The sequence below is a fragment of the Siniperca chuatsi genome, linkage group LG20, assembly GCF_020085105.1.
Source record: "Siniperca chuatsi isolate FFG_IHB_CAS linkage group LG20, ASM2008510v1, whole genome shotgun sequence".
Taxonomy (NCBI): domain Eukaryota; kingdom Metazoa; phylum Chordata; class Actinopteri; order Centrarchiformes; family Sinipercidae; genus Siniperca; species Siniperca chuatsi.
Window position 1 is genome coordinate 12,126,954 of NC_058061.1, and position 27,836 is coordinate 12,154,789.

Genomic DNA, 27,836 nt, shown 5'->3' on the forward strand with positions numbered 1-27,836 from the left:
TAACAACCACGACTTGTTTAAAAATAGCTACTTTCTGATTAATGGAATTACAACAACAGAAATTTATCACACTTTACTTTAATAATGTAACAGCATAGAGGCACCCTTAGTGATATTGAATTGTATCTCCTTTTGCACGCTCATTTGTGATGAGTACATTTAAAAAAGTAAATAATAATCAATAATGGTTTTAACCTGAATTTACCTCTTACTGTGATACAGTGAAGTGCCCCTGGCTGGTTTCATAGTGCATACAGCAATTTGTCTATTGCATCTCACCTACAGTATATCTTTCCTTAATGGCCCTACCCATCCATGGTTGCTGTGTTGCAGGTTTTATATAATTACAAACCAAATGCCAAATCTGGCTAATTAAAGGAGACGTGATTATACTGTACCTTGAGAGTGTTTTTCCTCTCATATTCTGATATCAATAAGTCGTACTGCCTATAAAATCTGGCTGGCTGTGTGTCTAAAGCACTACTGTCCCTTGTGACCTGTAAAATAAAGGATTCATCTACTGCCCACCGAAGTATCAAGTTGAAGTAGTGCTCTAACTCGCCCATAAATTATGAGCCAGGTGTTAGGTTTGTTTGCTCTTGTATGCCGCTGGTGGAAGACATCGGTGTGGCGCCTCCCTCCTTCTCCTCCTCCTCCTCTTCCTCCCTCCCTCCATCTCACCGCTCCCTGGGGTGTGTCTATGGCAGCGCCTCTCCTCTCCACGCCGTGTGTGTGTGTGTGTGTGTGTGGCGTGCGCTGTTGTTGCTGCCGCCTCCTCCCTCTGCCTCCTATCTGCATCTGCTGCAGAGCTTAGCCAACACGCATCTATGCTCTCTCTCTTGTTTTGCCACTACCTACCTATTTCTACCCACCAGAATATTTCCTTTGTTTCATTTTTGGTTTGCTGATAAGGGAGTCAGCGCACACCCACACCCGTGGAGTCTAGGGGGAGAGATGGGGCATCACTAGTCCTCACTTTGGAGTGTTGAGGACGGCGGTGAACCGGAGAGAGCGCCGGATGGGTTAGGAGCCGTGAAACCCACATCACTCACCGCGGATTGAGCAAGCCCCCCCCCCCTCCATCCTCTCTCTGTCTCACCCTAGTCTGCAGCCTCCAAGAACAGCCGCCGCATCATTTTTTCAGAGCAGCAGCCCCCTCCCTCCCTCACTCCCACCATCCTCTCTCTTCTCTCCATCTCCCTTTCTGCTGCTTGCACCACTGTGGGAATGCAGCGAAGGTAAACGAATCGTAGAGGCTTCTTCTCCCCCCCCCCCCCACCAACACCGGATCCATCATCACAGTGGCGGACTGCAGACATACAGCTCTGGAGACACACGGCTGTCACTCCGGGGAAATCAGAGCGGGGTGGTCAGCGCAGGAATTGGACCCGGATCAGTTGGATTTAGCCCGCTACCCCGGACACCACTAACACCCCCCATATCTCATTGGCAGATCATATCAGATCCCTTCTGCCCTGCCTCGTTTCACTTTCGGTGGCTTTCACCGGCTCTCTCCTTACTGGATTACTGGCAGCTGGAGCGACCAAAAGGGTGGCCGGGCATGGAGAACTGAGGGCTATTAGAGGCAAAGTTGAAGTAGCCGACAAAGACACCTGCAAGAGAAATAGGAAGCTCTCTAATGTATGTATGAAAGGTAAAATGAACTCAAATGAAACCTAAGAGAATAAAGGAATCGGTGGTTTGTATTTTAAGGACCTTATGCGGCCGATAATCAACCAATTGAGAGTGGAGAAGGGTGCTGCCGTAGCCTGGGTTGGTGATCTACGCACGCACACACGCACATGGATTTACAGCTCTAGTCTGAAGCGGATCGATATCCTTCTCCGTTCTTTTCTACGTAGGCCTTTTTTTTAAACAAGGGAGTAAAGCATCCTGGGAATTATCATCGCTTCTTTAGCGCTCAACTACAGTGAGGCGCCCCCTCGCTCCGCGCTCTCACCTGTCCATAACCTGTGCTCGCGTGGAAGCGTGTATATTCTTGTGCTTATTTGTGCGTGCGTGCGTGTGTGTGTATGTGTATGTTTGGTTGGCTTGTTGTCCGCCAGAGGGAGTGTAGGTTATATTGCTTGTGTATGCATTTGACTGCTGTGCCAGCTTTTAATTAGTGACTGTGAGTGATTTGTGTCTGCTCATGCTTGTGAGTGCTTGTGCATTGTTCATGTTTTATGTTTGTGCATGTAGATATATAGGCTAGGCATTGTGTGGGTACTAACTTAAGATGCCCAGTATTTCTTCTGCACCACATCCCCTTCCTTGTATATGCCCTTGTATCATTTGGCCACCTGTTTGACCCCCTGAACACCCTAAGAGACGAAAAGCTCCAGCAGCAGGATGAGTGAGCGCTCAGGTGCAAGCACTCTAGCAGCCATGACGCTGGAGGAGCCAGGGGCTGAACAGGCATCTCCCCGAGCCCCGGGCCCTCTCCGCTGTGGCCCCTGTGCTGTCTGGCCTCGCCAGCAGACCTGGCTGTGTGCCGTGCCCCTGGTAATGGGCTTTGTGGGACTGGGACTCAGTCTCATGCTGCTGAAATGGATTGTGGTGGGATCTGTCCAAGACTATGTCCCCACTGATTTGGTGGATCCCAAAGGTAGCATTGGACAGGACCCTATATTTCTCTCCAAACCCAGTGCCATGCCTAAGGGGCCCGACATTTCCACCGCCACTACTTCAGCTGCCTCTACCACAGCAATGGTTTCGACTACCACCCCGCTAGCTGCGGATGGTACCGCCCCAGCGCCAAGAACTCGATCTGGGCCTCCAGCAAACCACTCAGCTAATGGCAGCACTGCCAATGGAGATGGCAACCACGCCCCACACCTTCACAACCGTGTTGGCACCCACATTAGCGGGACTGTGGTTACCACCTCCACCACTCGCGCCACCCGACTCACCCCACCACCCAGTGGTAAGGAGGTCACCCCTCGCAGCACTGTTAGAAAAGGAAGTAGCGCTGGACGTAACGGAGCCGCCAACTCAAAGCCAGGACAGACTTCTGCTACCATCACCACTACAGCATCCACCACAACTACAGCTAGTGTGAAGACCACCACCAAGGTGCAGCCAACCACCTCCCAGCCAGCAGCCCCGGTCAAGCCCACGTCACGCTGGAATCACGGGCGCCCAGGCAAGGGCCCAGCCACACGCCCACACCACCGCTTCCGAACACGTAAGTTCACTTTTTGGGTTTATGGAGTTGTGTGAGTGAGTGCAGTTGTGTGAGGTTATCTGTGGAACTTGAGATGAGTGTTTTGTAAGAGCTCTTTTCTGGGCCTTTACAGCCGTAACAATGGTATGTCACTATAGCGGCTAGTTATCACATATAACTGTATCCATGGTAAAAAAAAATAGAAAAAAAGAAACTCTTTTGTCTGATTTGCTTTGATATGACTCATGGTCTGAGAATATAAATTATTTCCTTTTATATCCACATGGAAAGTGGATACTCCAGCAGCTTAACATTAAGCATATTCATTAGCACAGACAGATATCATGGGATATTCTCAGTATTTTCACCCCTCTCGTCTTTATCTTTCACTTGTGCATTAATCCGATATGAATCTTACCTCCGGTGGAGTTTTTTTCACACACTGGTTTAAGTACTATTAAAGGCAGGGTTCCATCTAGAAGAATTTATTTTTTTTGTTTTGTCTGCTAGAGTTGGGATGTTAGAGCTTTGTCATGTGTTCTGTGACTAAGGACAGCATATTTGTGTTATGAAAACAAATAACAGGAGCTGCTGAGGTGTCGAAGTGGGAGAAAGGTTAGCTCTCACCTCCTGTCTACAGGAATCAGATACAGCAAGGCCACACATCTCATTTAGATGAGAGGATACTGGGAGCAGAGTGTCGCAGGTACTGTTTTCACACTGCAGAGAGCTACTGAGAGGGAGCGAGAGAAAGAGAAGGCTCAGAGGGGAAAATGGATGTAGGGATGAGAACGAGGTTGCAAAGGACAAGTGGATATAGATGAGGTAGGAAATGGAGAAAAAGAGGAGAATTACTTTGAAAAACAACATAAAGCTGAAGAGCATGGTGAAGGAAGAGAATGCAGGAAGCACAACAAAGGGGAATGAAGAGTGGGAGCTGCAAGTAGATGGGAGAGAAAGAGATGGCAGATGGAGTGGGCTAAGTGAGGGAAAGGCTTGAGGGAGATAGAGGGTATAAAGCAGGGGAGCTGTGAATTTTGCATATTTAGCATTGTGTAAAGAAGGAATGCTTCCTGATTATTCATCCCACAAGGGGCATGTTTTTAACATCACAAGGTATTTTTTTCAGACGTGGGTGGGGTAGGATGCGAGTGTAATCATGAGTACTGACTATGTTGAAAACTCTAAACGCTCAATTTTCTGCCAAATTCTGTTGCAACATGGGGTTCAATTGGCGGCTTTGATTTGGCTCGTGATCATCTATATTTAGTTGCATATTCACCTTAGCTTCCTATAGTTGTACCAATGCAAAGGGTCCAGTGACAAACAAGTACTCTGATCAACATGTCATGCTAAATGTGACATATGAGCTAAATGGATTGACCATGGGAGTGAATTATGAAATTGTGAGTTCCCTGTTGTTTTTTTCAGCAAAGTGCTCTAGAGTGCAATGACAAAACGTTAACAAACACTGAAACCTTCATTTCTCCACATTTCTGGTATGGGTCATATGTTTGGACAGCAGTTCCAGTTGACTACATGGTATCCTCTCGTTTATCAGTTGGACATATCAATGGCATCAATCCCATAGGCAAACAGTGATCAAGTGACATAATTTTCTTCTCCTTTACCACAAGGCAAAAATATTTTCAGCATAGCTGGGTTGGACATTGGATATTAAACCATATGTACTCTGTTTGCAGCTTTGGAGAAAATGACTTCCCAAATGAGGGAGGACATTTGCTGTGGTCAGCTCGAATTCACCCAGCAACAATGGATTCCAGTAGTGACAAAAGTATAGAAATGCCCAAAGACAGTCCTCAGACTCCTCCTGCAGCATAATCCACTGCTTCACAGTCAATTACGTCACTTGACAGAGAGCTGCCAAACAGCTGAAAGCTGCCAAACCAGGCAGCCCCCTGTGTGAACATCAGGCCACATCTGTTTGTACTGTATACTATAAAAGGGCACTGCCTTCAAAAGCTGAAGCATACTTAGTAAAGCTGCCCTCAGTTAATAAAAGCTTTCACATATACAAATCATTTTCAGTGGAGGCTGATGTTGTTGATAAGTCTCCACCCTACATGTTGACATCATGCAGAGTGGGCTGACATTTTGGCCCTCTGTCAGGCAATATGTGGCACTTTACAGGCACCAAAACACATCTCTGCTATGCTCACTGAGTTTCAAATCAATGGGGACAGATTTTTGCCAATATTTTAGTAAACGCGATGTTACCAAATGTAAACCAAATCTTAAAAAAAAAATAAAAAAATGCAAGCTAAATCCTTTGAACCTAGAATATAGAAAAACAGATGAAAGCTGTAAACTCTCATTCATGTTTGCCATAAACATCACCATGGCAGCAAAGCATTATTAAAGCTCTTTGGTTGTTAGACAAAACTTTGTGGAAGCAAATGCCCATTTTGTAGGGAAATGTCAAGTGTGAAGTAACTCACTTAGCGTATTAGTGATATTTTAAATATCTAAGGTACAATGATACAGTGATCTGACAGGATGTGGCTTTTTCAGTTGACATTTCAGTAAGATGATGTTTTATATTGAAGTCTCTCCTTGTAGTAAAATTGCTCAGGGTCTTACTCAAATACAGTCCATTCTCATGGCCCAGGATCAGACATGAAGGATTTGCTGTCTCTGATGACTGTAGGCTGATTGATGTTTGTATAAATAGACATCTGGTTTAATAAGTTACTTCTTGCCTATCAAGAAGTATTAGAAATCCTTGTATAGTCAGCAGGTTTCTTGATAAATATATCATGTTATCACTTAAACTATGTGTGAATGGTGCGAATAAACAATAAACTGTGGCTAGAATTTAATAGTTAGTGTTCAGAGTGGACCCCTACCACTGTCATTGCTTATTCTGTCTTATTCAAGGCTACGCTTTGTGTTAAATGGCTCCTTGTTGTCATGTTATTCTACCCTGTGACACTGTTGCTATGGGTAAAGATATTGAAGCATTCTCTTTTCTGGATATTACTTTTATTCACACAACCCCTGTGTTGTTTATATTTATTCACATAACCCTTGTGTACAGCATTTATGTGCGATATTATATGGCAACACTAACACATTAATCTTAAGGGCAAAACAGAAGCTAACTCCCGGAGTTTCGAGAATACAGCTTCTTCTAAAGCTTGGCTGTATTGAGCTTATTGTAATAGTATGTAGAGTTGTGCAATACAGCATATTTAAAGTGTAATGATACACAGAAAATGTCCTGGCTGCTGATGAAATGCTCTGTAAAACATGGCTTCAGGTTCAGTTGTCTTTACCCACAGCCAAGCGATCTCATATTTTATTTTAACTAGTGCGCTAATGCAATTATACTGTATGGTCTCGGGTTTCAGATAATCTCAACTGCATACAGTATAGGAGGCAGTAACATGATTTTTTCCCCACTCTACTCCTGCTGTTTGCTGAAGATCTAAATGAATCTCCATGTCCTGGAAGAAAGACAAGCTCTGTCTGTTTGGGATGATGGCATATTTTACCTACTCCTTTTGTCTTTTTTTTCTCCTCTTCCTCCCTCACTCTCCCTTTTTCCCTGTGGTTATTGTGTTCGCTCTCTATGTCATTGTATTCCTCCATCTATTTTTGCTTTTGTGCTTTCTATCTTCCTTTATACATTAGCTCCTCAGCTCGCATTCATGAGCATATGGGCAGACGCAGAAAAACTGGCACACTTGTGAACACAAAGTCAAGCATGTAGCGTGTGTGTGTGCCTATACTTATGCATTTGTCATCTGGTTTTCTGTATCTGAGGCTATTATGTATCTGACTCTGCTCTCTACATACAAGCCCCATTGGCTCAGAAGTGGGGAAATAACAGGCGAATGGAGCAGTGCACAATGAATGCCTGTTGGGAAACCATGGGGCGCTGTGCTGGCTCAGGGCCCATTCCACTCTCTTCTTGGTTGTAAGAAATCTTCCTTAGCGAAGTGTGGTTGTAATTCCATGCACATCTCACTAGCCTGATTCTAGACTTGTGAATCGCCAGCCACATTTAAATTTTTGTCGAGTAATTCAATGGTCTGGATTTGCTCTTCAACTGAATCGATGGCTGTTTCCCCAGTTGGGGAAACAACCGAGTCAGTCAGTGCCTTTATAGGTGGGACTCATTTTGGGGAAAGTCATCTGTGTGAGAGCCAGACACAGCTATCAAGGCCCCTGTAAATCAACTGACTGAAACAACAGCCATTAAATCAGAACAGCTGTGCAGTGAAGGCATTTTTTTTAAAAGATGAAAAAATGTTGATGCTGTTCTTCCCATGGGTTTAATTTATCAGTTGGCTCCATTGGCACTTAAAAAAATTGGAGGATTCAGTGCTTATAGGTAGTCCTACATCTTGGAACTACTTGTGCAAAGGTTTTCCTTTGTGTTGTGTCTACAGTGAGTTTATCACTTCTTTATCCTATAAAATAATTTAGCATAAATGACAGTGACAATCAGCATGTTAAAGCTTACTTCTGTTAGCTACTGCTAATGTAGAGTCTGTGTCGCCTGAAAATGACATCAAGCAGATGGATACTTCAGTTACGGTGGGCAAGGTAAACTCCCTCCCAAACTGCTTAACAAAAGGCCACTGTCAAACTGAATACTGCGGCGGTAACGAAATACCATTTCAGTCTGAATTACAGGCTAGCATCACACAGTTTTGAAGTCAAAAGCCAGCCAGATATTGTGGCACTGCTGATTTTTTTTCCCAGATAGGAAAACACAGAGTTTCTCAGATCTCAGAAAAAAAGAACAGAAATGGATGTTTTTCCTGACACGCAAGCCCCTGTTTTTTTTTGTTTTGTTTGTTTTTTCCTGACTATACATGAAGCCTGCACAAAGTACTACTGTAGGACCAGTGGAGCGTGTAAGGGGGGATTAAAAACAAAGATATAAATCCAGTTTGCCTCTCTCTCTCTCTCTCCAGGGAGGTCAGGCTCAGATTTGCCATGCTGCCTCTGAGGCCCCTCTGTCTCTCCTGAGACACGCTCTGCTTGTTCGTTGAGGCTGGCCCAAGCAGGGCTGCTTCTGCACAGTGTGGTTGTGCAGCTGCACTGATTTACAAATATCTTCCTAGTTGGAAAGCTAGCTCTTATGCCTCAGCTTCTGTCATTATAGGCTCAAAGTTATTAAGGAACATTATAACCCAAACTGATTTTTCTTGGTCTCTGCATGTGACTTGTTGTAATCCTCGGAAGAGTAGTTTGATGGTGCAATTTGATGTTAACATACTGAGTAATACTTTCAAAGATGCTTTTTTTTATTTGGTGGTAGCAGTTGAGCTGGTGCTAGGGGCTGTCAGTCACAAATAATGAATACGATTTTGCTCTTAGGAAATACCTGTTTGACACGACTGCAATACAGATGTGAAATGTTCTGTCTGTGGTGGCCACTGTACATCAAATTCTCATTTAAGTGGTTTTAATTATTCAAAATGAATAGGGAGTTATTCCAATATCCATAGAATGCTTGCATGAATGTTACAATAGCAGAAATAGAAATTATTCATAATAGCATCGCTGAAAGAAGCATTAGATAAAACCATGCCTTCAGACATGCTACAGTACATTCTCGTGATTCTTCTTACACTGTGAATCAACTGGCTTCCATTAGCGTCAACAACTACATATACAATCTCAAAACTTTGGTTCTTTTCTCAACTGATTAGACATATTTCTTAAAAAAAACATGAACTTTCCTTATGATATTGGCATAGTTGAGATTCATCAGACAGTAAAAGATGTGTGTATTTTGCACATGCAAATTAATGGAACTGTGCAGCATTCTGCAGTGTTTGCCCCGAACATCTAGCTAGCAGAGACACTTGACACTGATGGGCACCAATTACAAAGCAGAATACATCAGTGTATTCAGTGGGGTACGCCTGCAGACAAATTATCCTAGAGTGACAGCCCACCGAATGCTTGAAATTTTGTGGGAATTGATCCCATGCCCTTTCCATTGCTAGTGCCGTGCTCTACCCACTGAACCTCACAGAATCAATAAGGAGGAGGGAGGGAGAGGGCCCCGAGTAAGGAGGGCTGCAAGAGAGAAAGAGAGCAGAAGGACAGAAATAGTGTGTGTTGGATATAAAAGAAAAAATTGAATTTATTGGGGCAAAGACTGTCAAAAACCATGAGAGCATGCTCCAGAAGTAAGGATCCAGCTGCAAGGTAAAGGCATATAGTCATCACCACCATTCTACCTGTTCTATTGCTATCTCTCATTTTTATGCACATTGCCCTGAAGGTATTATCCATATTTGAATTTTCAAGTATTTCACTTCAATCCTGTTGCCACAATGTCTGCATGATGTATCCTATACTGAACTGAATCAGAAGGCTGTGTAAATCAGTGGAGGTTATCAGTGTATTATATAATATTATACATACATTTTATGGCACCATAAAATGGCGTGTGCATGTCTATGGAATATTGTGCTATAAAGAAAGCATGTGTCGCACTAACTTTTGGTAAGAGTAAGTAACCATTGTAGAGCTGAATTGATTAGTCCCTCAACAGGAAATTAATCAACAACTATTTTCAGAATTGATTAATCGTTTTTGGTCATTTTTCAAGCAAAATTAGCAATCATTCTCTGGTTCCACCCTACCAAATGTGAGGATTTAATGTTTTCATTTGACAGTAGATTGAATATCTTTTGTTTTTGGTTAGCAATCTGAGTATGTCATTGGGCTCTGGGAAATTATACTGGGCATTTTATATAAAACAGTTAATCGTTTAATTGAGAAAATAATGGTCAAATTAATTGAGAATGAAGATAATCATTTGCTGCAGCCCTAAACCATTATGCAACAAGAAAACCAGGGCTGGAGTAGTCTTTGCTCTTTGTCCAGTATTTATTGTACATTACCACAATGCACAAAGGTGTTGAGTGCATGCTAGAGAGAAACAAGCTAGCACTGACAGGTAAACATGAGCAGTATGCGAATGGGGTGGACACACGAAGGTGAAATAGCTACCGAAATGTGTCATGTTGGCTTAGCAGTCCAGTACAGAGCCTACTGTGTAACATCTGAGATTGGAGCCGTGGGTTTTTATTACATTCCATCCTCCCTCACACAACGGGCATTTGATCCTTGAGTTGAGTCTCTTAGGCAACACTTCCTCTCAGGCTGTGTACATATCCCGCCTCAATTGGCAGACCCAAACCACAACCATGGCCTAACCCTAACCTTAAACTTTTATGACCTAAAGCATACAGAGCTTGTTGAGGGTGCTAAAAGGCGTGGGACCAAGTGCTTCCTGAGAGATGTTGGCTTGGGAAACAAAACTCCCTGGCTACTCTCTCTGTGTGTTTCTTGTTGCTCTTCAATGTTTACTGTGCCATACAGGCAAGACCTTGAAGACACAACTCTTTTATTGTGAATTATCCTATTATATTCCATGTACTGTTTAAATATGCAGGCATACCAGTAAAATGTTGTGTTGCTGCTGTAATAGATATTGTGTGAAGTTTATCTGAAGCTTTTGAGTGACATTTGACTCTCAGGCAGCAGTCAGGGGACTCATAGATTGGTGGAGGAGAAGCTTGCCTACTGTAAGTACTGACTGAGGCCATCTTAGGGCTTCTTAATGTCACTGTGTGATTTATGTAGACAAAATGTCCACCGGGAGGTGGCAGAGAGAGGGGGTGTGTGTGTGACTGAAATATTAATGTATGGGAAGAGAAACATGTGGAATGTGTGTTGCCGGAAGTGTGAATAATTGATGAAAGTTCCCTTTTATAAAGTGCTTGAGATGTCCCATGCTCAGTGGTCTAATGGCAGAAACATGGTATAACATTTTACTGTACGGTAGTTTGCCTTTGCCTTGTCTTTCAGAGGCAAAGGCACCAATAGTCATAAGATATAATATTAGACGTCCCTGGACACAAAATCAGTAAAACTTTGGATTTCCCCCCCCACACACACACACACACAGAGTTAATGGTTACTAATGTTTCCACAGAGAAATAAAGGTGTTCTTAGCTGAAGGAAAGAAATAATCCTAATTGAAAGTAAACAGTAGGATCATTATTGTCTCTGAACATAACTCCCTGGCTTTCTATCTTTTCAAATTGGAACAAATGGAGAGTAGAGAACAATTTTAAAGACTGTGTTTAGTGGTGGTGGTGATGTGTGTGTGTGTGTGTGCTGGGGGAGTACTCACTAATTCACTAATTTTAATCACATGCTGTCATGCCTCCTTACCCACAATTCTGCCACAGGGCTTTTTCGCATCTTAGGAATGGATACTTAGTATTGGCCTGCTTCTAATCCACAAAACCCCAGTCATACACTCACTCACTCACTCACTCACTCACTCACTCACTCACTCACTCACTCACTCACTCACTCACTCACTCACTCACTCACTCACTCACTCACTCACTCACTCACTCATTCATTCATTCATTTGTGTGCAGAGAACACAGTGACTTGCTGATAGCTCAAGGGGCACTAAGCTATAGTAGTGCATGTGGTTGTGGCAGTGCAGAGAGGATTACAGTCCATCATATCTGATCTAAGACTGTTAGATCCCAATATTGAATTACGGACCCTGCGGGGTCTCTGGTTCCGTTATCAATTTGCAAACGAATAACATGGAAAGGAAAGGGATGGGAGTTAGAGGTAGGGTGGAGGTGGGGTGTGTGGCTTTGAGGCGGGTTTTGGTGGGATGCGATGAATCTAATAACAGCCAATTTTTTTTGTCCAAGGGACTGCAAGTGGCAACACAACTACAGTGCCATGTGTGATTTAGGTGTTATGGAGCTTGAGTTCTTGCCTATTCAGTTGAATATATGGTCCCATTTTGGAAGGATTACAGCTGTAGCGGCCACATAAAGCCTTCATTAACCATTATAAAAACATATTTATGGCCCACATATCCTTTAAAGCAACATTTTAAAAGCTGGGGTTTTAAAAGGAGAGTGCAGTTTTGAGTTTTATTAATGCTAAATGACATTTCGTTTTTAAATAGTCAAGTAACAATTCATATAAAAATAATCTCAGTCACTGTTTGCCACATTGTTAATTTCAAACTTGCACTTATCTTGTTGGCATGAAAATAAGCCTCCAGTTGTACAGCACAGTTTAGACAGTGTTGCATCAATTCCTCCAAACTTCTCTGTATCTAAACTGTATAGTCTGTATTGTCACGACTTCAAGCCGAGGTATGCGCTGCATGTGGAATATGATTTCTCACTCGCCCTGCTTCGCACATAGCATCTGGGTACATGACGAGCCTGCAGGAAAGTGTGGATTGCGGAGGTTGCAGCAGTCGGATTGATTCACTGCAATGTGTGGCCTGCTGCCACCCCCAGTGACGGGAAATGCGCCACGGTGCCCTGGTTGAGATGGAGAGGCTTGTTGTGGCGTGTGGAGGTGGAGGTGGAGATGGAGGTCACCTCTCTCTCTCTCTCTCTCTCTCTCTCTCTCTCTCTCTCTCTCTCTCGCCTCCCTCCCAGTATCATTCATGCCTCTATACTTAGTTTCTCCTTTTTTTATTCTCATCCTCCTGTCCTCTATTTTAAGGCACCCTCTTGCCTCTCTCTTTGCTCTCAGTTTTTTTGTGGGCTTCCTTCATTCACCTCACATCGCTGACAATATGAATACCGGCCAATGAGAGCCCTTATCAGGAAGAGATTAAAGTATCATTCATCATTCCATATTAACTGCTGTCACCACGTCCTGCAATGAATTCCTAAGGAAATTATGACAAGGAACCCAGACTATTTAATTATTATTATCAGTTGTGGTGCTTTTTCATATAATCCTCTGAAGTTTTTCAGTTCTCCATTTTATGGAGAGCTACATTGGTGTAACATGTAACATACGCATAGGCCACACCGCCTACCTGAGTAGCTCGTGTGTGTCGCGGAACCTCCTGCTTTTCATTTCGCCGCCCGTCATCCACTGCGTTCATAACCTTTTTCTGTCTAAACTAAATATGAATGAAATTTATAATGAAATGGAATTAAACATTCTATTATTGATGGCCATTATCAAAAGCAAACTCAATGTAGAAAGATAGGGCTGGTAGCAGCAGCAGCAGCAGCAGCAACAGCAACAGCAACAGCAACGCTGTCTGTGTGGACACCATGCGCGAGCCACAGCAGTCCAGCCAGGTAGGCGGCGTGGTCTGGGCGTTTGCTTTCTGCTTTCCATGACAGCTCAGTGCCTTACATAATCATTTCCATTCACATCTTTTTGCACCTTACCATACTGTCAAATGGGATTTCAAGTAGATGATCCAATTATTCTGTTATTTTGTAAAGCATTAAATAATGCTAATATGTTATGCCTCAAATGTACAAGTGGAGGAATTAGCACATTTTTATAACAATAAAATTACAACTCTTAGAGCTGGGATTTTCTCAAGAAAAAAAATGACAACCGTCTTTATCCTCTCCTTCAAAAGGTAGAAATGTATGAATACATTTTCCCACCTCAGAACTCCTTTCTTCTCAGTTGTAACTGAACGCAAATCCTCCATGTGCTGTCTTCCCACTAGATTTTTTAAGCATGACTTTATAATGTCCTGAAAATTAAAAACACATCCCTTGAGAATGGGTTTTTTTCCAAACTCTTTCAAAACTGCTGTTGTTAAAACTACTAAGAAAACCTAACCTAGACAATGAGGTCCAAAGTAACTCTTTCCCATTTCAAACTTTCCTTTCATAAGAAAGATAGTAGGAAATGTTGTCTTTTAAAGGACTAACTTTGTAATTAAAAACTGAGACTTACTGTCTCCAATAATGTTTCACGTTGTGGTTCTGTCTTTCTGAATAAGTTATTAAGAACTGTGTTTGAACATACATCTCATGGAGGACATTTTAGGTCAAGGAAGCTGCCTTGGTAACGTGCTCCTCTGCCTTCCTTAAAAGTCTACTAAGGCTGCAGAATATTCAACATCCTGCTGCTAGACCTCTGATCAAAACTAAAAAGAGAGAGCCTATCATTCCATTTGAAATGGAGTGATAAGCTACAGTGTGTTTTGAAGAACACTGGCTCCATGTATCATCAGGAGATAACTTTAAAGTAGTTTTGATGGTACAAAAAGCTTTAAGTGGCTGATGACCAGCCTACACTGTAGAGCCCGTGTGGTTTTATGTTTGTCCACGATCAGTCTGATCCTCTGCTGTGGATTTGTTAGATATTGAGAAGCAGAAAAAGAAAACTGGGGATGGAATTTTTTTAAACTGTGCTTACAAACTGTGGAATACCATTTCCAAGGATATTAGAGAGGGAACTTCAGTGAGACAGCTTAAAATACTATTTCAGTTGACTTTCAACTATTCTTTTAACTTGCAACGTTGCCTGTGCAACTCTTTTTAGTATTGTATTACTTTTACTGATGTTAGCTTGTGCCCCTTTTTAGCTCAACCATTTTCTTTTCTTTTTTTCCATATTATGAAGCGCTTTAAGTTACATTATTTTTACGAGGGGTGCTATGTGTAAGTAAATGTATTGTTATTAATAAAACATCTTTATAGGAATATAGATAACCTGGCTTCAAAGATGAAGCAACATCTTGTTTGGGTTTTTGAAATATTTGTGTGCCTGATTATTCACTATAAACTGAAAGATGGCCTAAGCCCCTTGTGAAGTTACAGCAGATGATATTATTTCCAAACACTGTGTCAGAGACCCCAGGTGTGCTGATCATGCCATTGATGAATAGTGAGAGAGGGAGAGGCTGAGTGGAGGGGGAGATGGAGACAGGGATCGACTAAGGTCCTCTCATGTTATTTTCCTGGGGGTGCGCACAGCTTGTCTCATGCGGTAATCCATGCATGGTAAAACCTTATCCATGGGGATAATGTCAACTCACTCCTGAAGATAACAAGACAAAAGCCCTTGCCTAGCGCTCACTCCAGAGTATGTTTCATATTCCCATAATCTGCCATTTTACATGGCTCTGTTCTATGGATTTGTTGCCCGAGCTTGCCGATTAACACAAACATACACACGCTGTGTAGCTTTGCACAGTTGCTTTCTATCAAAAAAGATGGTGGACAGAAATGGCGTTTATTTCATTTCAATTACATCAGGCGCAACGTTTTCTGTTTGAGTAAACACAATTGCAGATATATGGTTGAAGCACAAAGGCTGCATATAGCTGTTATTGTACTATACATCACAAATAGAATCAATGGGGGGGGTTATTACTCATGGTACTCAGGGATGTTTGATCACTCATGGCAAGTTGATTGAGCAGACATAAGTGGAGAGTTACTGTACATAGCCTGCTGTGCTACTAAGTTAAATGGAGGAGCCAGATGTCAGTTATCAGTGTGTAAAAGTGTGTGAATGCAACATACCTTTTATGGTGTGTGTGTGTGTGTGTGTGTGTGTGGAGTATTGCAGTTCTTCAGTAGCTCAGTGTAAAGATCAAAAGATCATACAAGGACATTTGGCAGTGTAGTTCATGCTCAAAGTGGCCTAAGAGATCCAAGGTTTAAGAACACTGAATCTTCACCAGACTGAAAGAGCATCCATCACATTAACATCCAACCCATCAGACAACTCAGTGAATTATATATTGAAAGTTCCCCCTGAACATCCAGGCAGAGACATCTTTCTCTCTGTCTCTGCCTTCCATCTGATGTGCTGCATTGAATCATTGATAGGACATCCACAACAACAGCGCTCCTCCCTATAAAACACCTGTCACAGACAGCCTGAAAGGAATACAACCAGAGCGAGATGTGGAATCTGTTTTGATCGTTTGAATAGGGAGTATGCGGCAAAATTATGCATTTTGGGCCTTGTGTACAAATAATGGTAAGTTTACTGCAGTACCTGATTTAACTTTAAAATTCACTTTTAAAATGATATTTTTGACGGCTGCCAGCTGTTTACAGACTGGAGCTGAGTATTTGTCCAATAACCAACAAAAACTAGCAACATAAATTCTCTTCATCATAATTTCATGAAGGAACACTGGCATGTGAGTGACATTCTCCTTCCGTGGCTTTTTATACTCCTGTGTGTCTTCTCCTGTTATGTATCTATACTTACTGAGGAAATGGAAACACCAAACCCTATTATGTATTTTCCGTGATGGCTATTAATGGAATGGAATGAAGGCTTTGGTGCAAGTGAGACACTGCCGTTGAAGACTAATATGCACTCCTCTCTGAGTCATAAAGTATACTCTTTGATCCCAGCTGGAGTCAGGGATGCTTCAGGGATATGATGGAATATTTTATTGCTGTTGTGGGAAAGCAATTGGTGGGGTTGCCTCAGTCTGCCGGTTTCACCCTCTATTCCTCATATTTAGTTAAGCTTTAAAGCCTCAGCTAGGTACCCAAGTGACTATTTTGCATGTTGTTACTCCTAAACCGTCTGCTTTACAAAAAGACTACGTTCCCTCCTAATTTGGCGAGTGTGTCGGGTAAGGGTGGTATGGGACTGGCGGGGGTTGGGAGGGTTAGTAAAGATGAGGCTGACGCTCCCACCAGAAAGAGTCTGTGATATTACAGAGAATAATGAAGATTAAGCTGGTATCAGGTAGTGGGAAGATTGGAGGGTCAGTATGTAAGATCAATGTATGAGGGTGAAGTTAAGATGGATGAAAGTGAGGGCAGACAGATTTCCTGCTTCTCTAAAGTGGAAACCGTCTTGATTAAAAGAACCCACATTTCTCTGAGTGGCCACGTCAAGGCTTGATCAGATAAGAAAATAAAGCACAAGGCATAATTCATGGCCTCCTTCTTGGCAGAGAGTTTTAAGTTGTCAGATGTTGGAACACAAACAGCAGCATCCCTCAACACAATCATGATATCCTTTTTGTACTTAACTTGCAGCTAAGCCCTGTGGCTTTTATTACGTATAAGCGTTCACATTTCATTCATCACAATTCACTTTAAGAGCATTTTCTTTCCATTTGTTCTCATTAGTGTAAATCTAAAGCAAAGCATGCAGTATTATAGTATGTAATAATAAGCAAGCTGGTGCTTTTGTGTTGGGTCACATCCAGGGCAAGGCCATCAAACACGGGGTATAAGTCAGAAAATAGCCCGCAATAGACCCGCACTTGTTTTTTTTTGGTAATCTACGACAGCTGGTGTGTGTGTGTGTGTGTGTGTGTGTGTGTGTGTGTGTGTGTGCATGATGGATATCATGCGTGTCCACACGTGCATGTGTGTACGTGCAGAGACAGAGAGAGGGGATAGCAAGGCCAGATGGGTCCAGCTGTGGATCTGGTGGCCTAGATAAAGGCTAGATGGGTGCCACTGCCTTCATGAGGTGCCAGCAGAACATTTAGAGTAGGTGTTAAAAGCTTGAAGGCTTTGATGGACCCAAACATCCAGCTGAGAGAGCACTCATTAGGAGCTGCTTTTTAAGTCTATAATGAAGAATGTTAAAAACTGACCACCTCACTGGGGTGTCCATTTAAGGTTAAAATTACCATTACAATTTTGATCTTATCTCACAGCTACTTAACTATGCCAACAATTATTTTTGTTATCAATTAACATTTTTTTTTGAATGGTTATTTAATTGTTTAGTCTAATTGCCAAAATATTGTGAAACTGACCATTTCATTTTCCAAGATGAGGTCCAATGCGCAAAGATATTCAATTTGCAGTAATATTAGAGTTGCAAATAATGTTTTTTTTTTAAATTTCATTCTCAATTAATTCTTTTTTTGATGAATCATTCATGAAATGTCAAAAGATAATTAATAATGCCCATCCTAGCTTCCCACAGACCAAGGTGACATTTTCAAATGTCCTGTCAAAAGTCCAAAACCTAAAGGTATTTCAGTTTACTATGATATGACAAGCAAACGCAGCAAGTCCTCACACTGAAGAACATGAAAAGAATGTGTAGCAATTTTTCACTATTTTTGCTTTAAAAGGACTGAAACAATTAAACGATTATCAAAATAGTTGTTTTCTGGTGACCAACTAATATTTTCAGCTCTAAATAACATAAAGCAGATCAAATCAGCCAATCCTCATATTTTAGAGGCTGAAACCAGCCAATGTTTACTTGATAAATGACTATAAATTCATCATCATCATCAAAATTAGTGTCTGTTAACTTTCTGTCGGTCAACTCATTGATTCACTGACTAATCCTTTTTTAACTCTTAGTTTTAAATATATGGGGAAATCTGGAAAAATATAGAAAAAGTAAGCAATTTCCTTGTTTTCAAATTTGGCCACACAGTACTTGCAGCCCATAGCGGCCATTTCAGGAAACCTCAGCACACAGCCCACTCCCACACAAACACTTAAATGGCCATTATGAGAGGAGAGGTGGAGAGCTGGTGCTGGCCTGTAGAGAAGGAGGTTGTGAGATAGCCAGCCTCTGTCCTTTTCCAGGGAACTCTAGGACAGAGAGAGCCTTCACCAGCACCCCAGGGAGAGGGAAGACAGATTAATGCAGAGGCTTTAATATTTCAGATGAAAACGTATTACTGCTCTCTTGCTCTTTCTTCTCTCCCTCTCTCTCTCTGGCTCAAAGAAGTGGGCCTGCATTTTCACTTGCTCTCTCCTGCCCTCTTCTTATGTCTTCCTCTCTTCGCTAGAAGCATGAATGTGTTTTGCTGAGGGGTAGATTTCCCCATCCAAAGCTTCTCTGTCTACTCATTGTGACAGCAAGTGGTAGATAAGCAAGAGGCAAATCTAAATGAATAGTGGTGTGTGTGTTTTTGTGAGTGTGGGGCCTGTCTGTCTGTCTGTCTGTCTGTCTGTACACTTGCACAGACAGACAGTGAGAGCTCTTGACCTTGCAGCCAACCATCCCTGTTTATCATTGGTAACATGTTATATATATCACCTTGAAAGAGATATATTGTAGTTCTGTCCACTTATGTTTCTGCCATGAAAACCTATTTGAGAGATACCCCACCCACCGACGCATTATAGGTCAGACAGGTCTTCAAGCATCACAAAAATCCATTGTGATCACGTTTTTGGTCTGATCCGGGGGCATCTATCCTGGCTTAAGAATAAAGATTCAACCTATATAACATATATTACAGCATGCAGAGGTTTCCAGCATGACTGCTGGCAAGAATCCGTTTTAAAAAGATTAGAACAGACAAACCCTCTCCACATGTGTGTGAAGAGGGCAGATAAAGGAGCTTCATGAACGTAGGCTTGATAAACAGGGTTTATATATTTTATATGTCATAAGGCATCTCTGAGGGGACCCATAGATTGAGCACCAAGCCTTTAGGGAGTAATGGGAAAATCTGTAGCATCTTATTGCCTTATTTAATGACAGCAATGTTCATAGATACTTCATCTTTTTCTAATGCTTCAACTTCTTCTTCTGCATTACAGTTTTGTCAAAACAGACTGTGAAAAGAAAGACTGATGCATGGATGTATTAAAAGATCTGGATATTTTCCAAGTAAAGGGTCTGTGACAACCACAGTATGGATAAGGTTAGGGGAAGATGGTGGTTATGGCAAATAGGGCTGCAACTAATAATAATAATAATAATAATAATAATAATAATAATAATAATAATAATAATTATTATTATTATTATTATTATTATTATTATCTGATTATTATTATCAGATTAATCTGTGAAATGAAATGTCAGAAAATAGCGAATTGCAAATATGAATAGCAGGTCTGACTGGAAGCAAACTCCTACACAAACGTCTTCAGCACAAAAGTCAGATGACTTCCGCTTCCTAACATAAACTTCCTGCATTGACACTGAATGCTGGCACTGGATGTAAAACTGATGTACTGATATGGGTTTATTTAATTTATACTGGACCAAATTGTGATAATTCAAATAATTTCTGAATATGTGTCATGCTCATTAAATTTCTGTCTCTTTTGTAATGGTTTTGTAGGGGAAAAAGACAAATATGCCACATAACTGCAATTACAAGTGTGACCACTAAGCCACTGCATGTCCCAGCACTGTTCCTAAAGGCTTGGTTTGATGTTGTAATTCATGTAGAGCTATTGCAAAAGAACATGGATGCTTGCTGATACACAGGTTGGAACCCAGATCATTCTGTTAGAATTTCATTTTAACGTCACTGTATCCCATTTAACAGCCATCCCATTACCTTTACCTTACTGCATGTGCAGGTCAGGGTCACCGTGTCAACATGGCAAGCAGAGCAGCCCAGACATGTTATTCTCCAGCGAGGCCCTGAAGGGGGGTGTGTAGCCCCTGGTCCTGCAGGGAAATGTATTCCTTCCAGTGTATCTTCGGTCAGACCCTGTGTCTCCTCCCAGGTTCCGTCCCCTTCTGGCCCAGAAAACCTCCAAAGGGAGATCTTGCAGGTGCCCAAGACCCACCACTACTACTCTGGTGTTTTTTCAATCAGGAGCTTGTGCTGGCAGGTTCATTCTGTGCACGTGTTTTTTTTTATTTTCTTTTGGTGTTCAGTTGATGTATACTATTTAAGATGTCATTCTTCATCTAGGTCTGTTCTCAGGGCCTGAGGCTATGCATCGGAGATTGAAGTTCTCTTCCTCCCTCTCTTCCTCCTTGCTACCAGAGCTGCACATGTCACATGTACAAAAGCACACATGTGCACACCTAGGCCCACGGGAAGACACATGCTCACAATTGTCATTACACACACACACTCTCACACATGCATAAAAGAAATGCAGGTTTTCTCTGTCCTGCTCCCTCAATCTCAATCTCAATCTCTCTCTCTCTCTCTCTCTCTCTCTCTCTCTCTCTCTCTCTCTCTCTCTCTCACACACACACACCTCTGTAATTCATCTCCCAAGAGGCCTCCTGCCTCTCTCCAAGCCAAACACTGTGCTAATGTGCTGATGTGTTTGACACACACCCTCCCCTTTGTTTCCCCTATTTCTTCTCTCTCTCCTTCTGCTTCCACCAAATCACTTTTTTTCACAGCTCCCTCCCTGATCCCTCCCATCTCTCTGAACACACATACGCCTAAAGACCCATGCACACACGCACGCACACACACCCTACTCTTCCAAAGCACAACTCTTATACAGATATTTTCTATAATTAAATGTTGGCCACAACAATTGAGGTAATGAACATGAAAAAGTAATGAAGATACTTTTACCAGAGACTGGAACCTGAGTGCAAGGTGCAATCTAAATTGCTAGTGATTTCATTGGATTCAAGATTTAGATTGTAAAGTGGGCTCAGATTTGTAAGCATATACTAGACGCTATATACTGTAGATGCTCAGCTATCTGGTGCTTTGTTATGGTACTGTTTTAAATGTGAAGGTAGTAAAGCTTTAATGGTAATTGCCAGTGTTTTCTACAATACAGACATATTGCTGTACTTTGTAGCTTTATGGTAGGTATCCACCAAGACAGATAACCATACAAAATCCTGTGTGATCTTAAGCTGATATTCCAGTTAATAAGAAAAGATTAGTCGATTGTCACACAATTAATTACCAACTCTTTAATTAATCAGTTAGCAATTAGTAATTCTGAGGATTTGCTGCTTTTCTCCATTTTATATAAATGTAAATTAAATATATTTGGGTTTTAGACTACTGGTTGAACAAAATTAGCAATCTGAAAATGTAACCTTAGGAATGTTTTAAAATATTTTCTTGCATTTTACAGTGCGTAGTGATTAGTCAATTCATCAAAAAAATTATGAAAAAATCGTTAGTAGCAGCCCTAATCAATAGTGAAAATGATAAAGATTAATCTTGGACAGCACAGACAGAAAGAAAAACATTTTAAGAAAGTGATGGTATCTGTACCACCACGAGAATTCTGGCAACTCCTTTTTTTATATTATATAATTATATAATATAAAAAAAGGAGTTGCCAGAATTCTCGTAGGAGGAGGATGTTTTTCACCTTTTGCCAGATGTTATCATTGTCATAATAGCTTTTAGCTTTTGTCACCATTCCTCTTATGCTACTATTTAAACTTCTGCTTTTTTCTGCTATTCATATTCTTCTTGTTGTGTTGTTTGGTATAGTCTTTTGGTGTGGACAATTTCCTCTTTAATACTGCTGCCATAGCTGCTCCATCTGACACAGCATTACTAACAGAACCACTGCTCCACTGCCTTATCTTTCTCTCCTCTTGGAAATAAACTTGGTCTGTCCAGTCCAGGAGCTGTCTGCCGCTGAAAGTGGTAACACAGGCAGCTATAGCACTGAGCTTTTAGAGGTCAGCAAGAGTCAGCAGAAGACAGGGTGCAACAGGAACACGATGTTGAGAGGCAGAGACACACTGAGAGCAGCTGGCGAGGAAAGAGGGGGAGAGCAAGAGGTGAAGCCAGAAACGGAGAGAAAAGTAAGGGTAGAGGGATGGAGGACAAAATGGGAAATGGAGCAACGAGAGTATCATTCTGAGTTACACTGTTTCACATGGTGGAGCCCCTCTTTAAAAGGCCAATTACTCTGTAATAGTCCTAGACTGACTAGGTGATTTCTCACTGTGCTGAGTGGAATGGCAGAGCAGGAGTGGAGTCAGTCCAGTGGAGAGACCCAATCATCATTGCACTGGAGTGAAGGGTGTCAAGGGACACACACATTTGTGTGTGTGTGTGTGTGTGTGTGCATGTGTGCTTTGTGTATGTGTGTGTGTAGGTGTGCACAGACAGTTTGTGTGTATAATTGTCACTATTCCACTGAATTCATTATTGAATGTGACCTTAAAGCACCACAAGTATCCTTCAGTGGAACTGAAATGTTGTGTATGAGTGTGCTTACAATACAGCAAACTGCGAGACCAAATCAAATTGAATTGGAATTCTTTCTATATATGTTGTAGTTTTAGTTTTTGTGTTAAATTGATTTAATTGAAAGTGAATTCAGTTTTAAAAAGGCTAGCAACCATTAATTGACAGCCATGATAAATGGCGGTTCATTGTCACCTTTTCCCCACTGAATCACGCTTGCCTCTGCCCACTAAAAATCCCTCTTATTTCTCTCTGTGCCTCTTATTTACTTTTTCTTTTCCTGCTGTCATTTTTATCCAACATGGTGGCACTGTGGGCTTAACACAGACAGTATTCCATACTAATTATTTGCTTGTAATTTTGGTGATGTAGGGATTTAAGCTTGTTTCAGTGTTGCACTCATGTCACTTTGGATAAAAACAACAGGTATGCCTAAAGTATTAATGGACAAGTCTGAGAGGATCTGAGGTGCTGTACCCACCCTGACAATAAAAAGATTACTGTCACATAATATGTAAGCTAATGTTCTGTCCACTGGCTACAGTACGAATTGCATCACCACTTGAAAGAATACTCTAATCGAATTAGCTGTCACACATCTCAGTTTGGAATCATTAGAAATGAATCAGTAAAGGGCAGCAGCTTAAGGACATCACCAAAAATAGGATACTCACCAGACTGATGTGCTATTACTTGTAAGTGCAACTTTAGTTTAGATGTAGATGATGAAAAACAGCAAAACTATTTAAATTTTTAGAATGGGACAGCAGGTATTTGGAAAGAGGGATGAGTTTAATGACACCATTCACTGGTTCATTCAATATGAATGAATGAATATGTGATTTGGGAGAATTGGAATGTGAGTCCCATTCTCTTTTGTAGAATGTCAATTTTTTTCTGAAATGGAAGTGAAATGGCTGAAATATTCTGGTGTACAGATGAGCAAACATCGGAGTGGTTGTTTAAATTTTGATGTGTTTACTTTAGCTTTGACTCAAAAGCCTGGAAAAGAAGGCAGGACAGACTGTTTAATTAGTATTTAGTTTTCTCAAGTTATATGTTATATAGTTTTTTCATCATTTATGAATTGATCTGATTGTATAATTAGTTTTTTTTGTGGTTTGAAAATGTATACACAGAACTCTGGACCTGGCTTATTTCTTTGGGCATAATTGTATGGGTGACATAATAATACACATTTATATTTATTCATTCATAAAAAAGTAGACATCTGGCACAAACACTCACTGACTGACTTCCTGTCAGTATGTTTTCAGAACAGATTGCAACAATAAAAGAAATCTCAGTTTGTGATGGACCACCACTCGTGTCAATGTCACAGTGATATCGGTAGACGAAAGCAAAGGTTTTTCAGATGCTTAAGAAAGAATGATGGACTACATCATGAAACAGCTAATCAGGATTGTGCAATGAACTTAACCATTACATACTCACTGGAGTCAAGTAAGCAATCTGACAGTCTGTCACTAATGTTTATGCAATTTGGAATCAAAAGAGGATCATAGATCAGCACAGCCCATCAGGAAAGAGGGAAGGGCTTAAATGTTGGAACTGACTGAATATATAAAACATTAGACTCTTCGTGCTATACACTGATGTTTATCACAATAGACCAACATCTCTCATGATGAAGGAGAATGGAGCAGCATACATACATAAACATGTGCTTCTTACTTTTTGAGTGTCTTGACAGGCTCGATTTTCAAACATCAAAACTGTCAGAATCTAATCTGATTTGATGGTTTCTGGAAAATAAACTAGGGCATGCTCAAAGCACAAGAAAGAGAATTCCCTGCTCTCCTAGACTGGTTCCTCCTCTGTGGTTCCCTTTAAAAGCCAACTTACCACAAGCTAATGGTTGCGTATAAATGTTTAAACACATATGGATGGGATCAAAGATTTTTAGATGTGCGTGACAGCAGCCGATCCTTCCCTTGTGGCCTTTGCTGGCCTTGACCAAAGATCCTTGAGTGAAGTCATGCTGAAAGGACCAGATGACACTGTTGCTGCATTAGTAGCGTACTGTGTGTGTGTGAGTGTGAGTGTGTGCATGTGTACTCACAAGGGGAGTGTACAGAGTGGTATGATGAAGGTGGAGGAGAAGCTGTTTTCACGCCCAACAATCTGCCAAGATTGTGATTTAAAATGATACAAATGCCCTGCATGTGGAGAGATACAGCGGGCCGGCTTCTAGTCCAAGATTGAGAGAGGATAGGGCTGCCAAAATGGACTCCTCCCAAAACATACAGGCTTTTGAAAATATTAGAAAAGGCTAGGCTCTAGGCTTTCTATGAGGTTGAGTGTGCAAACACACATGTCCTTGCTTGATATTCAGTTGATATGAAATCCATATTTGTACTGTGCACTGGCTATTCACATTTTTGTCTTATTTTGCTCATGTACAAATGCTAAATATAGTGTTCTACTAACATATCACACCCCTTTTCTATCAAACTGAAGCTTTTTTTTATTGATCAGGCATATGCAGTAGTGGATGGTTCTATCTTTGGATGTGTGCACATACTGCATGTGTGCTTGGTGTATGCTGAGTAAGCATGCATGTGCATATAAGGATGTGTATGTGGCCCAGATTGCAAATGCACTGGAGTGGTTTGTAATATATTGATGTTGCCTCCTTTCACTCATTTGACAAGTTGACAAGACTTTTTAGTGCACGGGCAAGAGACGAGAGAGCCACTGGGGAGAATATACACACAGACAACACTATAGCAGAAACACAAGAAAGTACCAGAAGTAACTGTCACATGCACTGACAAAATACACAATACAATTTACTGACAGTTAGGAAGTGGAAAGTGGGAATGTTTTGGATTTTAGTAATCTGGAAGTTGATATTCTCTAACTCTGAAAATACAGACCAATTTACAATCAATAGACAATGAAATTTTAAATTATTATAGATTTAAAACTACCTGTTCAAAAAATTTTCAACTATCATTATTATGAAATGAGCTCTATTTTTTAGTTCCAGACTGATAAATCTGCCATATATTGGCCAATATATTGTTTTCCGTGTATATTGTGGTCGATAATTAACAAGAAATGTCAGTGATTGTAAAATGCCCCCCTGATTATACAGTATATCTTGGTCACGATTCTTAATGAATCAAATGAAGGGACATTATTATAAATGTCTATGTTTATGCAAAAAGAAAATGTACTGGCCAATATATTGTTTTCAGCTTTTTCAAAGTTGTATTGCTATACAAACTTTCTGTCTAACCCATTTTTCTCACTTGTGAATACCAATTTTGCAATCCTGTGATGTTAACAGTATTGACAGTAACAAATAACGTTTGAAAATGAACCCTTGTTATTTCTTATTAAAATTAGTGATTTTAGCTAAATATGTTGCACAGCAATATGTTATTGTTACTGGACACCATTATTTGCCATTATTTGGGAATGTTTTGTCATTATGATGCAAACAACAGAGAAGCAGACAGTCAGCTAACATGTCCAGATGTGAGGAAAACAGTTAATACATAAAAGCACCTTTTGTCACTGTCATAATGTGGCATTTGGAGCAACGAATGCAAAATTGTTAAAACAGATCAGTGCAGTGGATCAACTCAATTTCACAAGTCAAATCAAGCTGCTCTAATGCATCAGTTACATGTCCTTATTGCCAAGCCTGGGGGGCAGTGGAGTAGAAAAAATGCATTGCACCTATTTCTCTGTTTCTGCCGCTTTCCAGCAAGTCAATAATATTACAATTTCTCAAAGTAAATGCAAAACGAATGATGTCGATCGGAGCGGTGAGTCAGGGCAGCCCTGTCTGGGGCCTTTTAAATTGAATCTTTCCAGATCAGGCATCACTTTTTGTCTGAACCTTGTAAACAAAGACTAGTTGCATATTGTCTAATCCAGGATTAGATACACCTGTAATTGGGTCTGCGCAGAGTGAGTTAACTGTTAAATTGCTCTTCAGTTAGGGGATGCCACCTGATACGCCTGGGCCAACTATCTGGGGAATACAATGATGAGTCTCTAACAAGATGAGGAGACAAAGAGCGATGGGCTACCTAAGAAACAAAAGGCTCTCGCAGTGCTATAGGCTTTGCAACATACACAGTTGATTCAGTAATGCAGTAGACATGATGAGCAGGATCATAATTATCTCTGTCCACCGAACTCCTCATTGGCTCGCCACAATGACAGTGGACTATCGACTTTGTATGAGGAAGTTGTGACCACATTAGCTGCATTCATTGGTGCATTTGGGGGCAATTTCATAATGATGTAGAGTGGCCACCATTAGGGTTGTGGTGTGGTAATGGTAATAGTCCAGCTATTGCAGCAGGTGCTTACAGGGGTTATGAGCCCATTCAGGCCTCATCATTGCAGAGCAGTTAAGAATTGAAAGAGGATTCACTTAAATCTGAATGTGAGACAATTTAACACATGCATGCTTCATGTGTCGCTGGCTGCAGTATTTGCTTCTCCTAATTCCATGGCCGTTGTTGATCTGCGCTGGTACTAATGGTGAACTGCTTCCTAATGTTTTTCTTTTCTCTGTGACCAATGGAATTGAAACCTTACTGCTTATGTGAAAAAGCTTTGCTGTTTTTTTTGCATGGTTACTGTCTTAAATAGCTTTTTTATTTTAGTCTTTTTAGTTCTTTTGTGCCTGCCCATTCCTGAGGGTCTTCAATCACTGGGATCCTATTGTATTCCTGTGCTCTGAGCTGCCCCATTCGGATGGGATTAATATTCCTGAGGGATGTGGGTGATAAAATATTAGCCATGTTCCTCGGCAACCAGACTCATCATTCTGGACAGCATTTTAGCCAGTGATGTATTACAGAACGTCGTTTGGAATAGACACAACACAATCCAGACTGACAACACATAACATTAGCTATAAGGCTGCCTATACAACACATTACATCAGCCCATTTGAAGAGCTGGCGGAGTCTCCTAATGGCTTTACTGTTTTTTCTTAGCTGTACTGCCTTACAAGAA

The 27,836-nt window shown here is 41.2% G+C and overlaps 1 protein-coding gene across 2 annotated transcripts in view; it reads left to right on the top strand.

Moving 5' to 3' along the window:
• The first annotated feature begins 209 nt into the window (after positions 1 to 209).
• Positions 210 to 27,836, top strand: part of nrg3b (neuregulin 3b) — a 183,543-nt gene continuing 155,916 nt past the window's right edge. The window contains exon 1 of one of the 2 annotated variants that reach the window (XM_044177709.1): positions 210 to 3,187. In XM_044177709.1, the coding sequence (XP_044033644.1) occupies positions 2,353 to 3,187 (835 nt within the window). In that variant the 5' untranslated portion in view covers positions 210 to 2,352. The remainder of the gene's footprint in view (positions 3,188 to 27,836) is intronic. The other variant, XM_044177706.1, reaches the window with a different exon arrangement.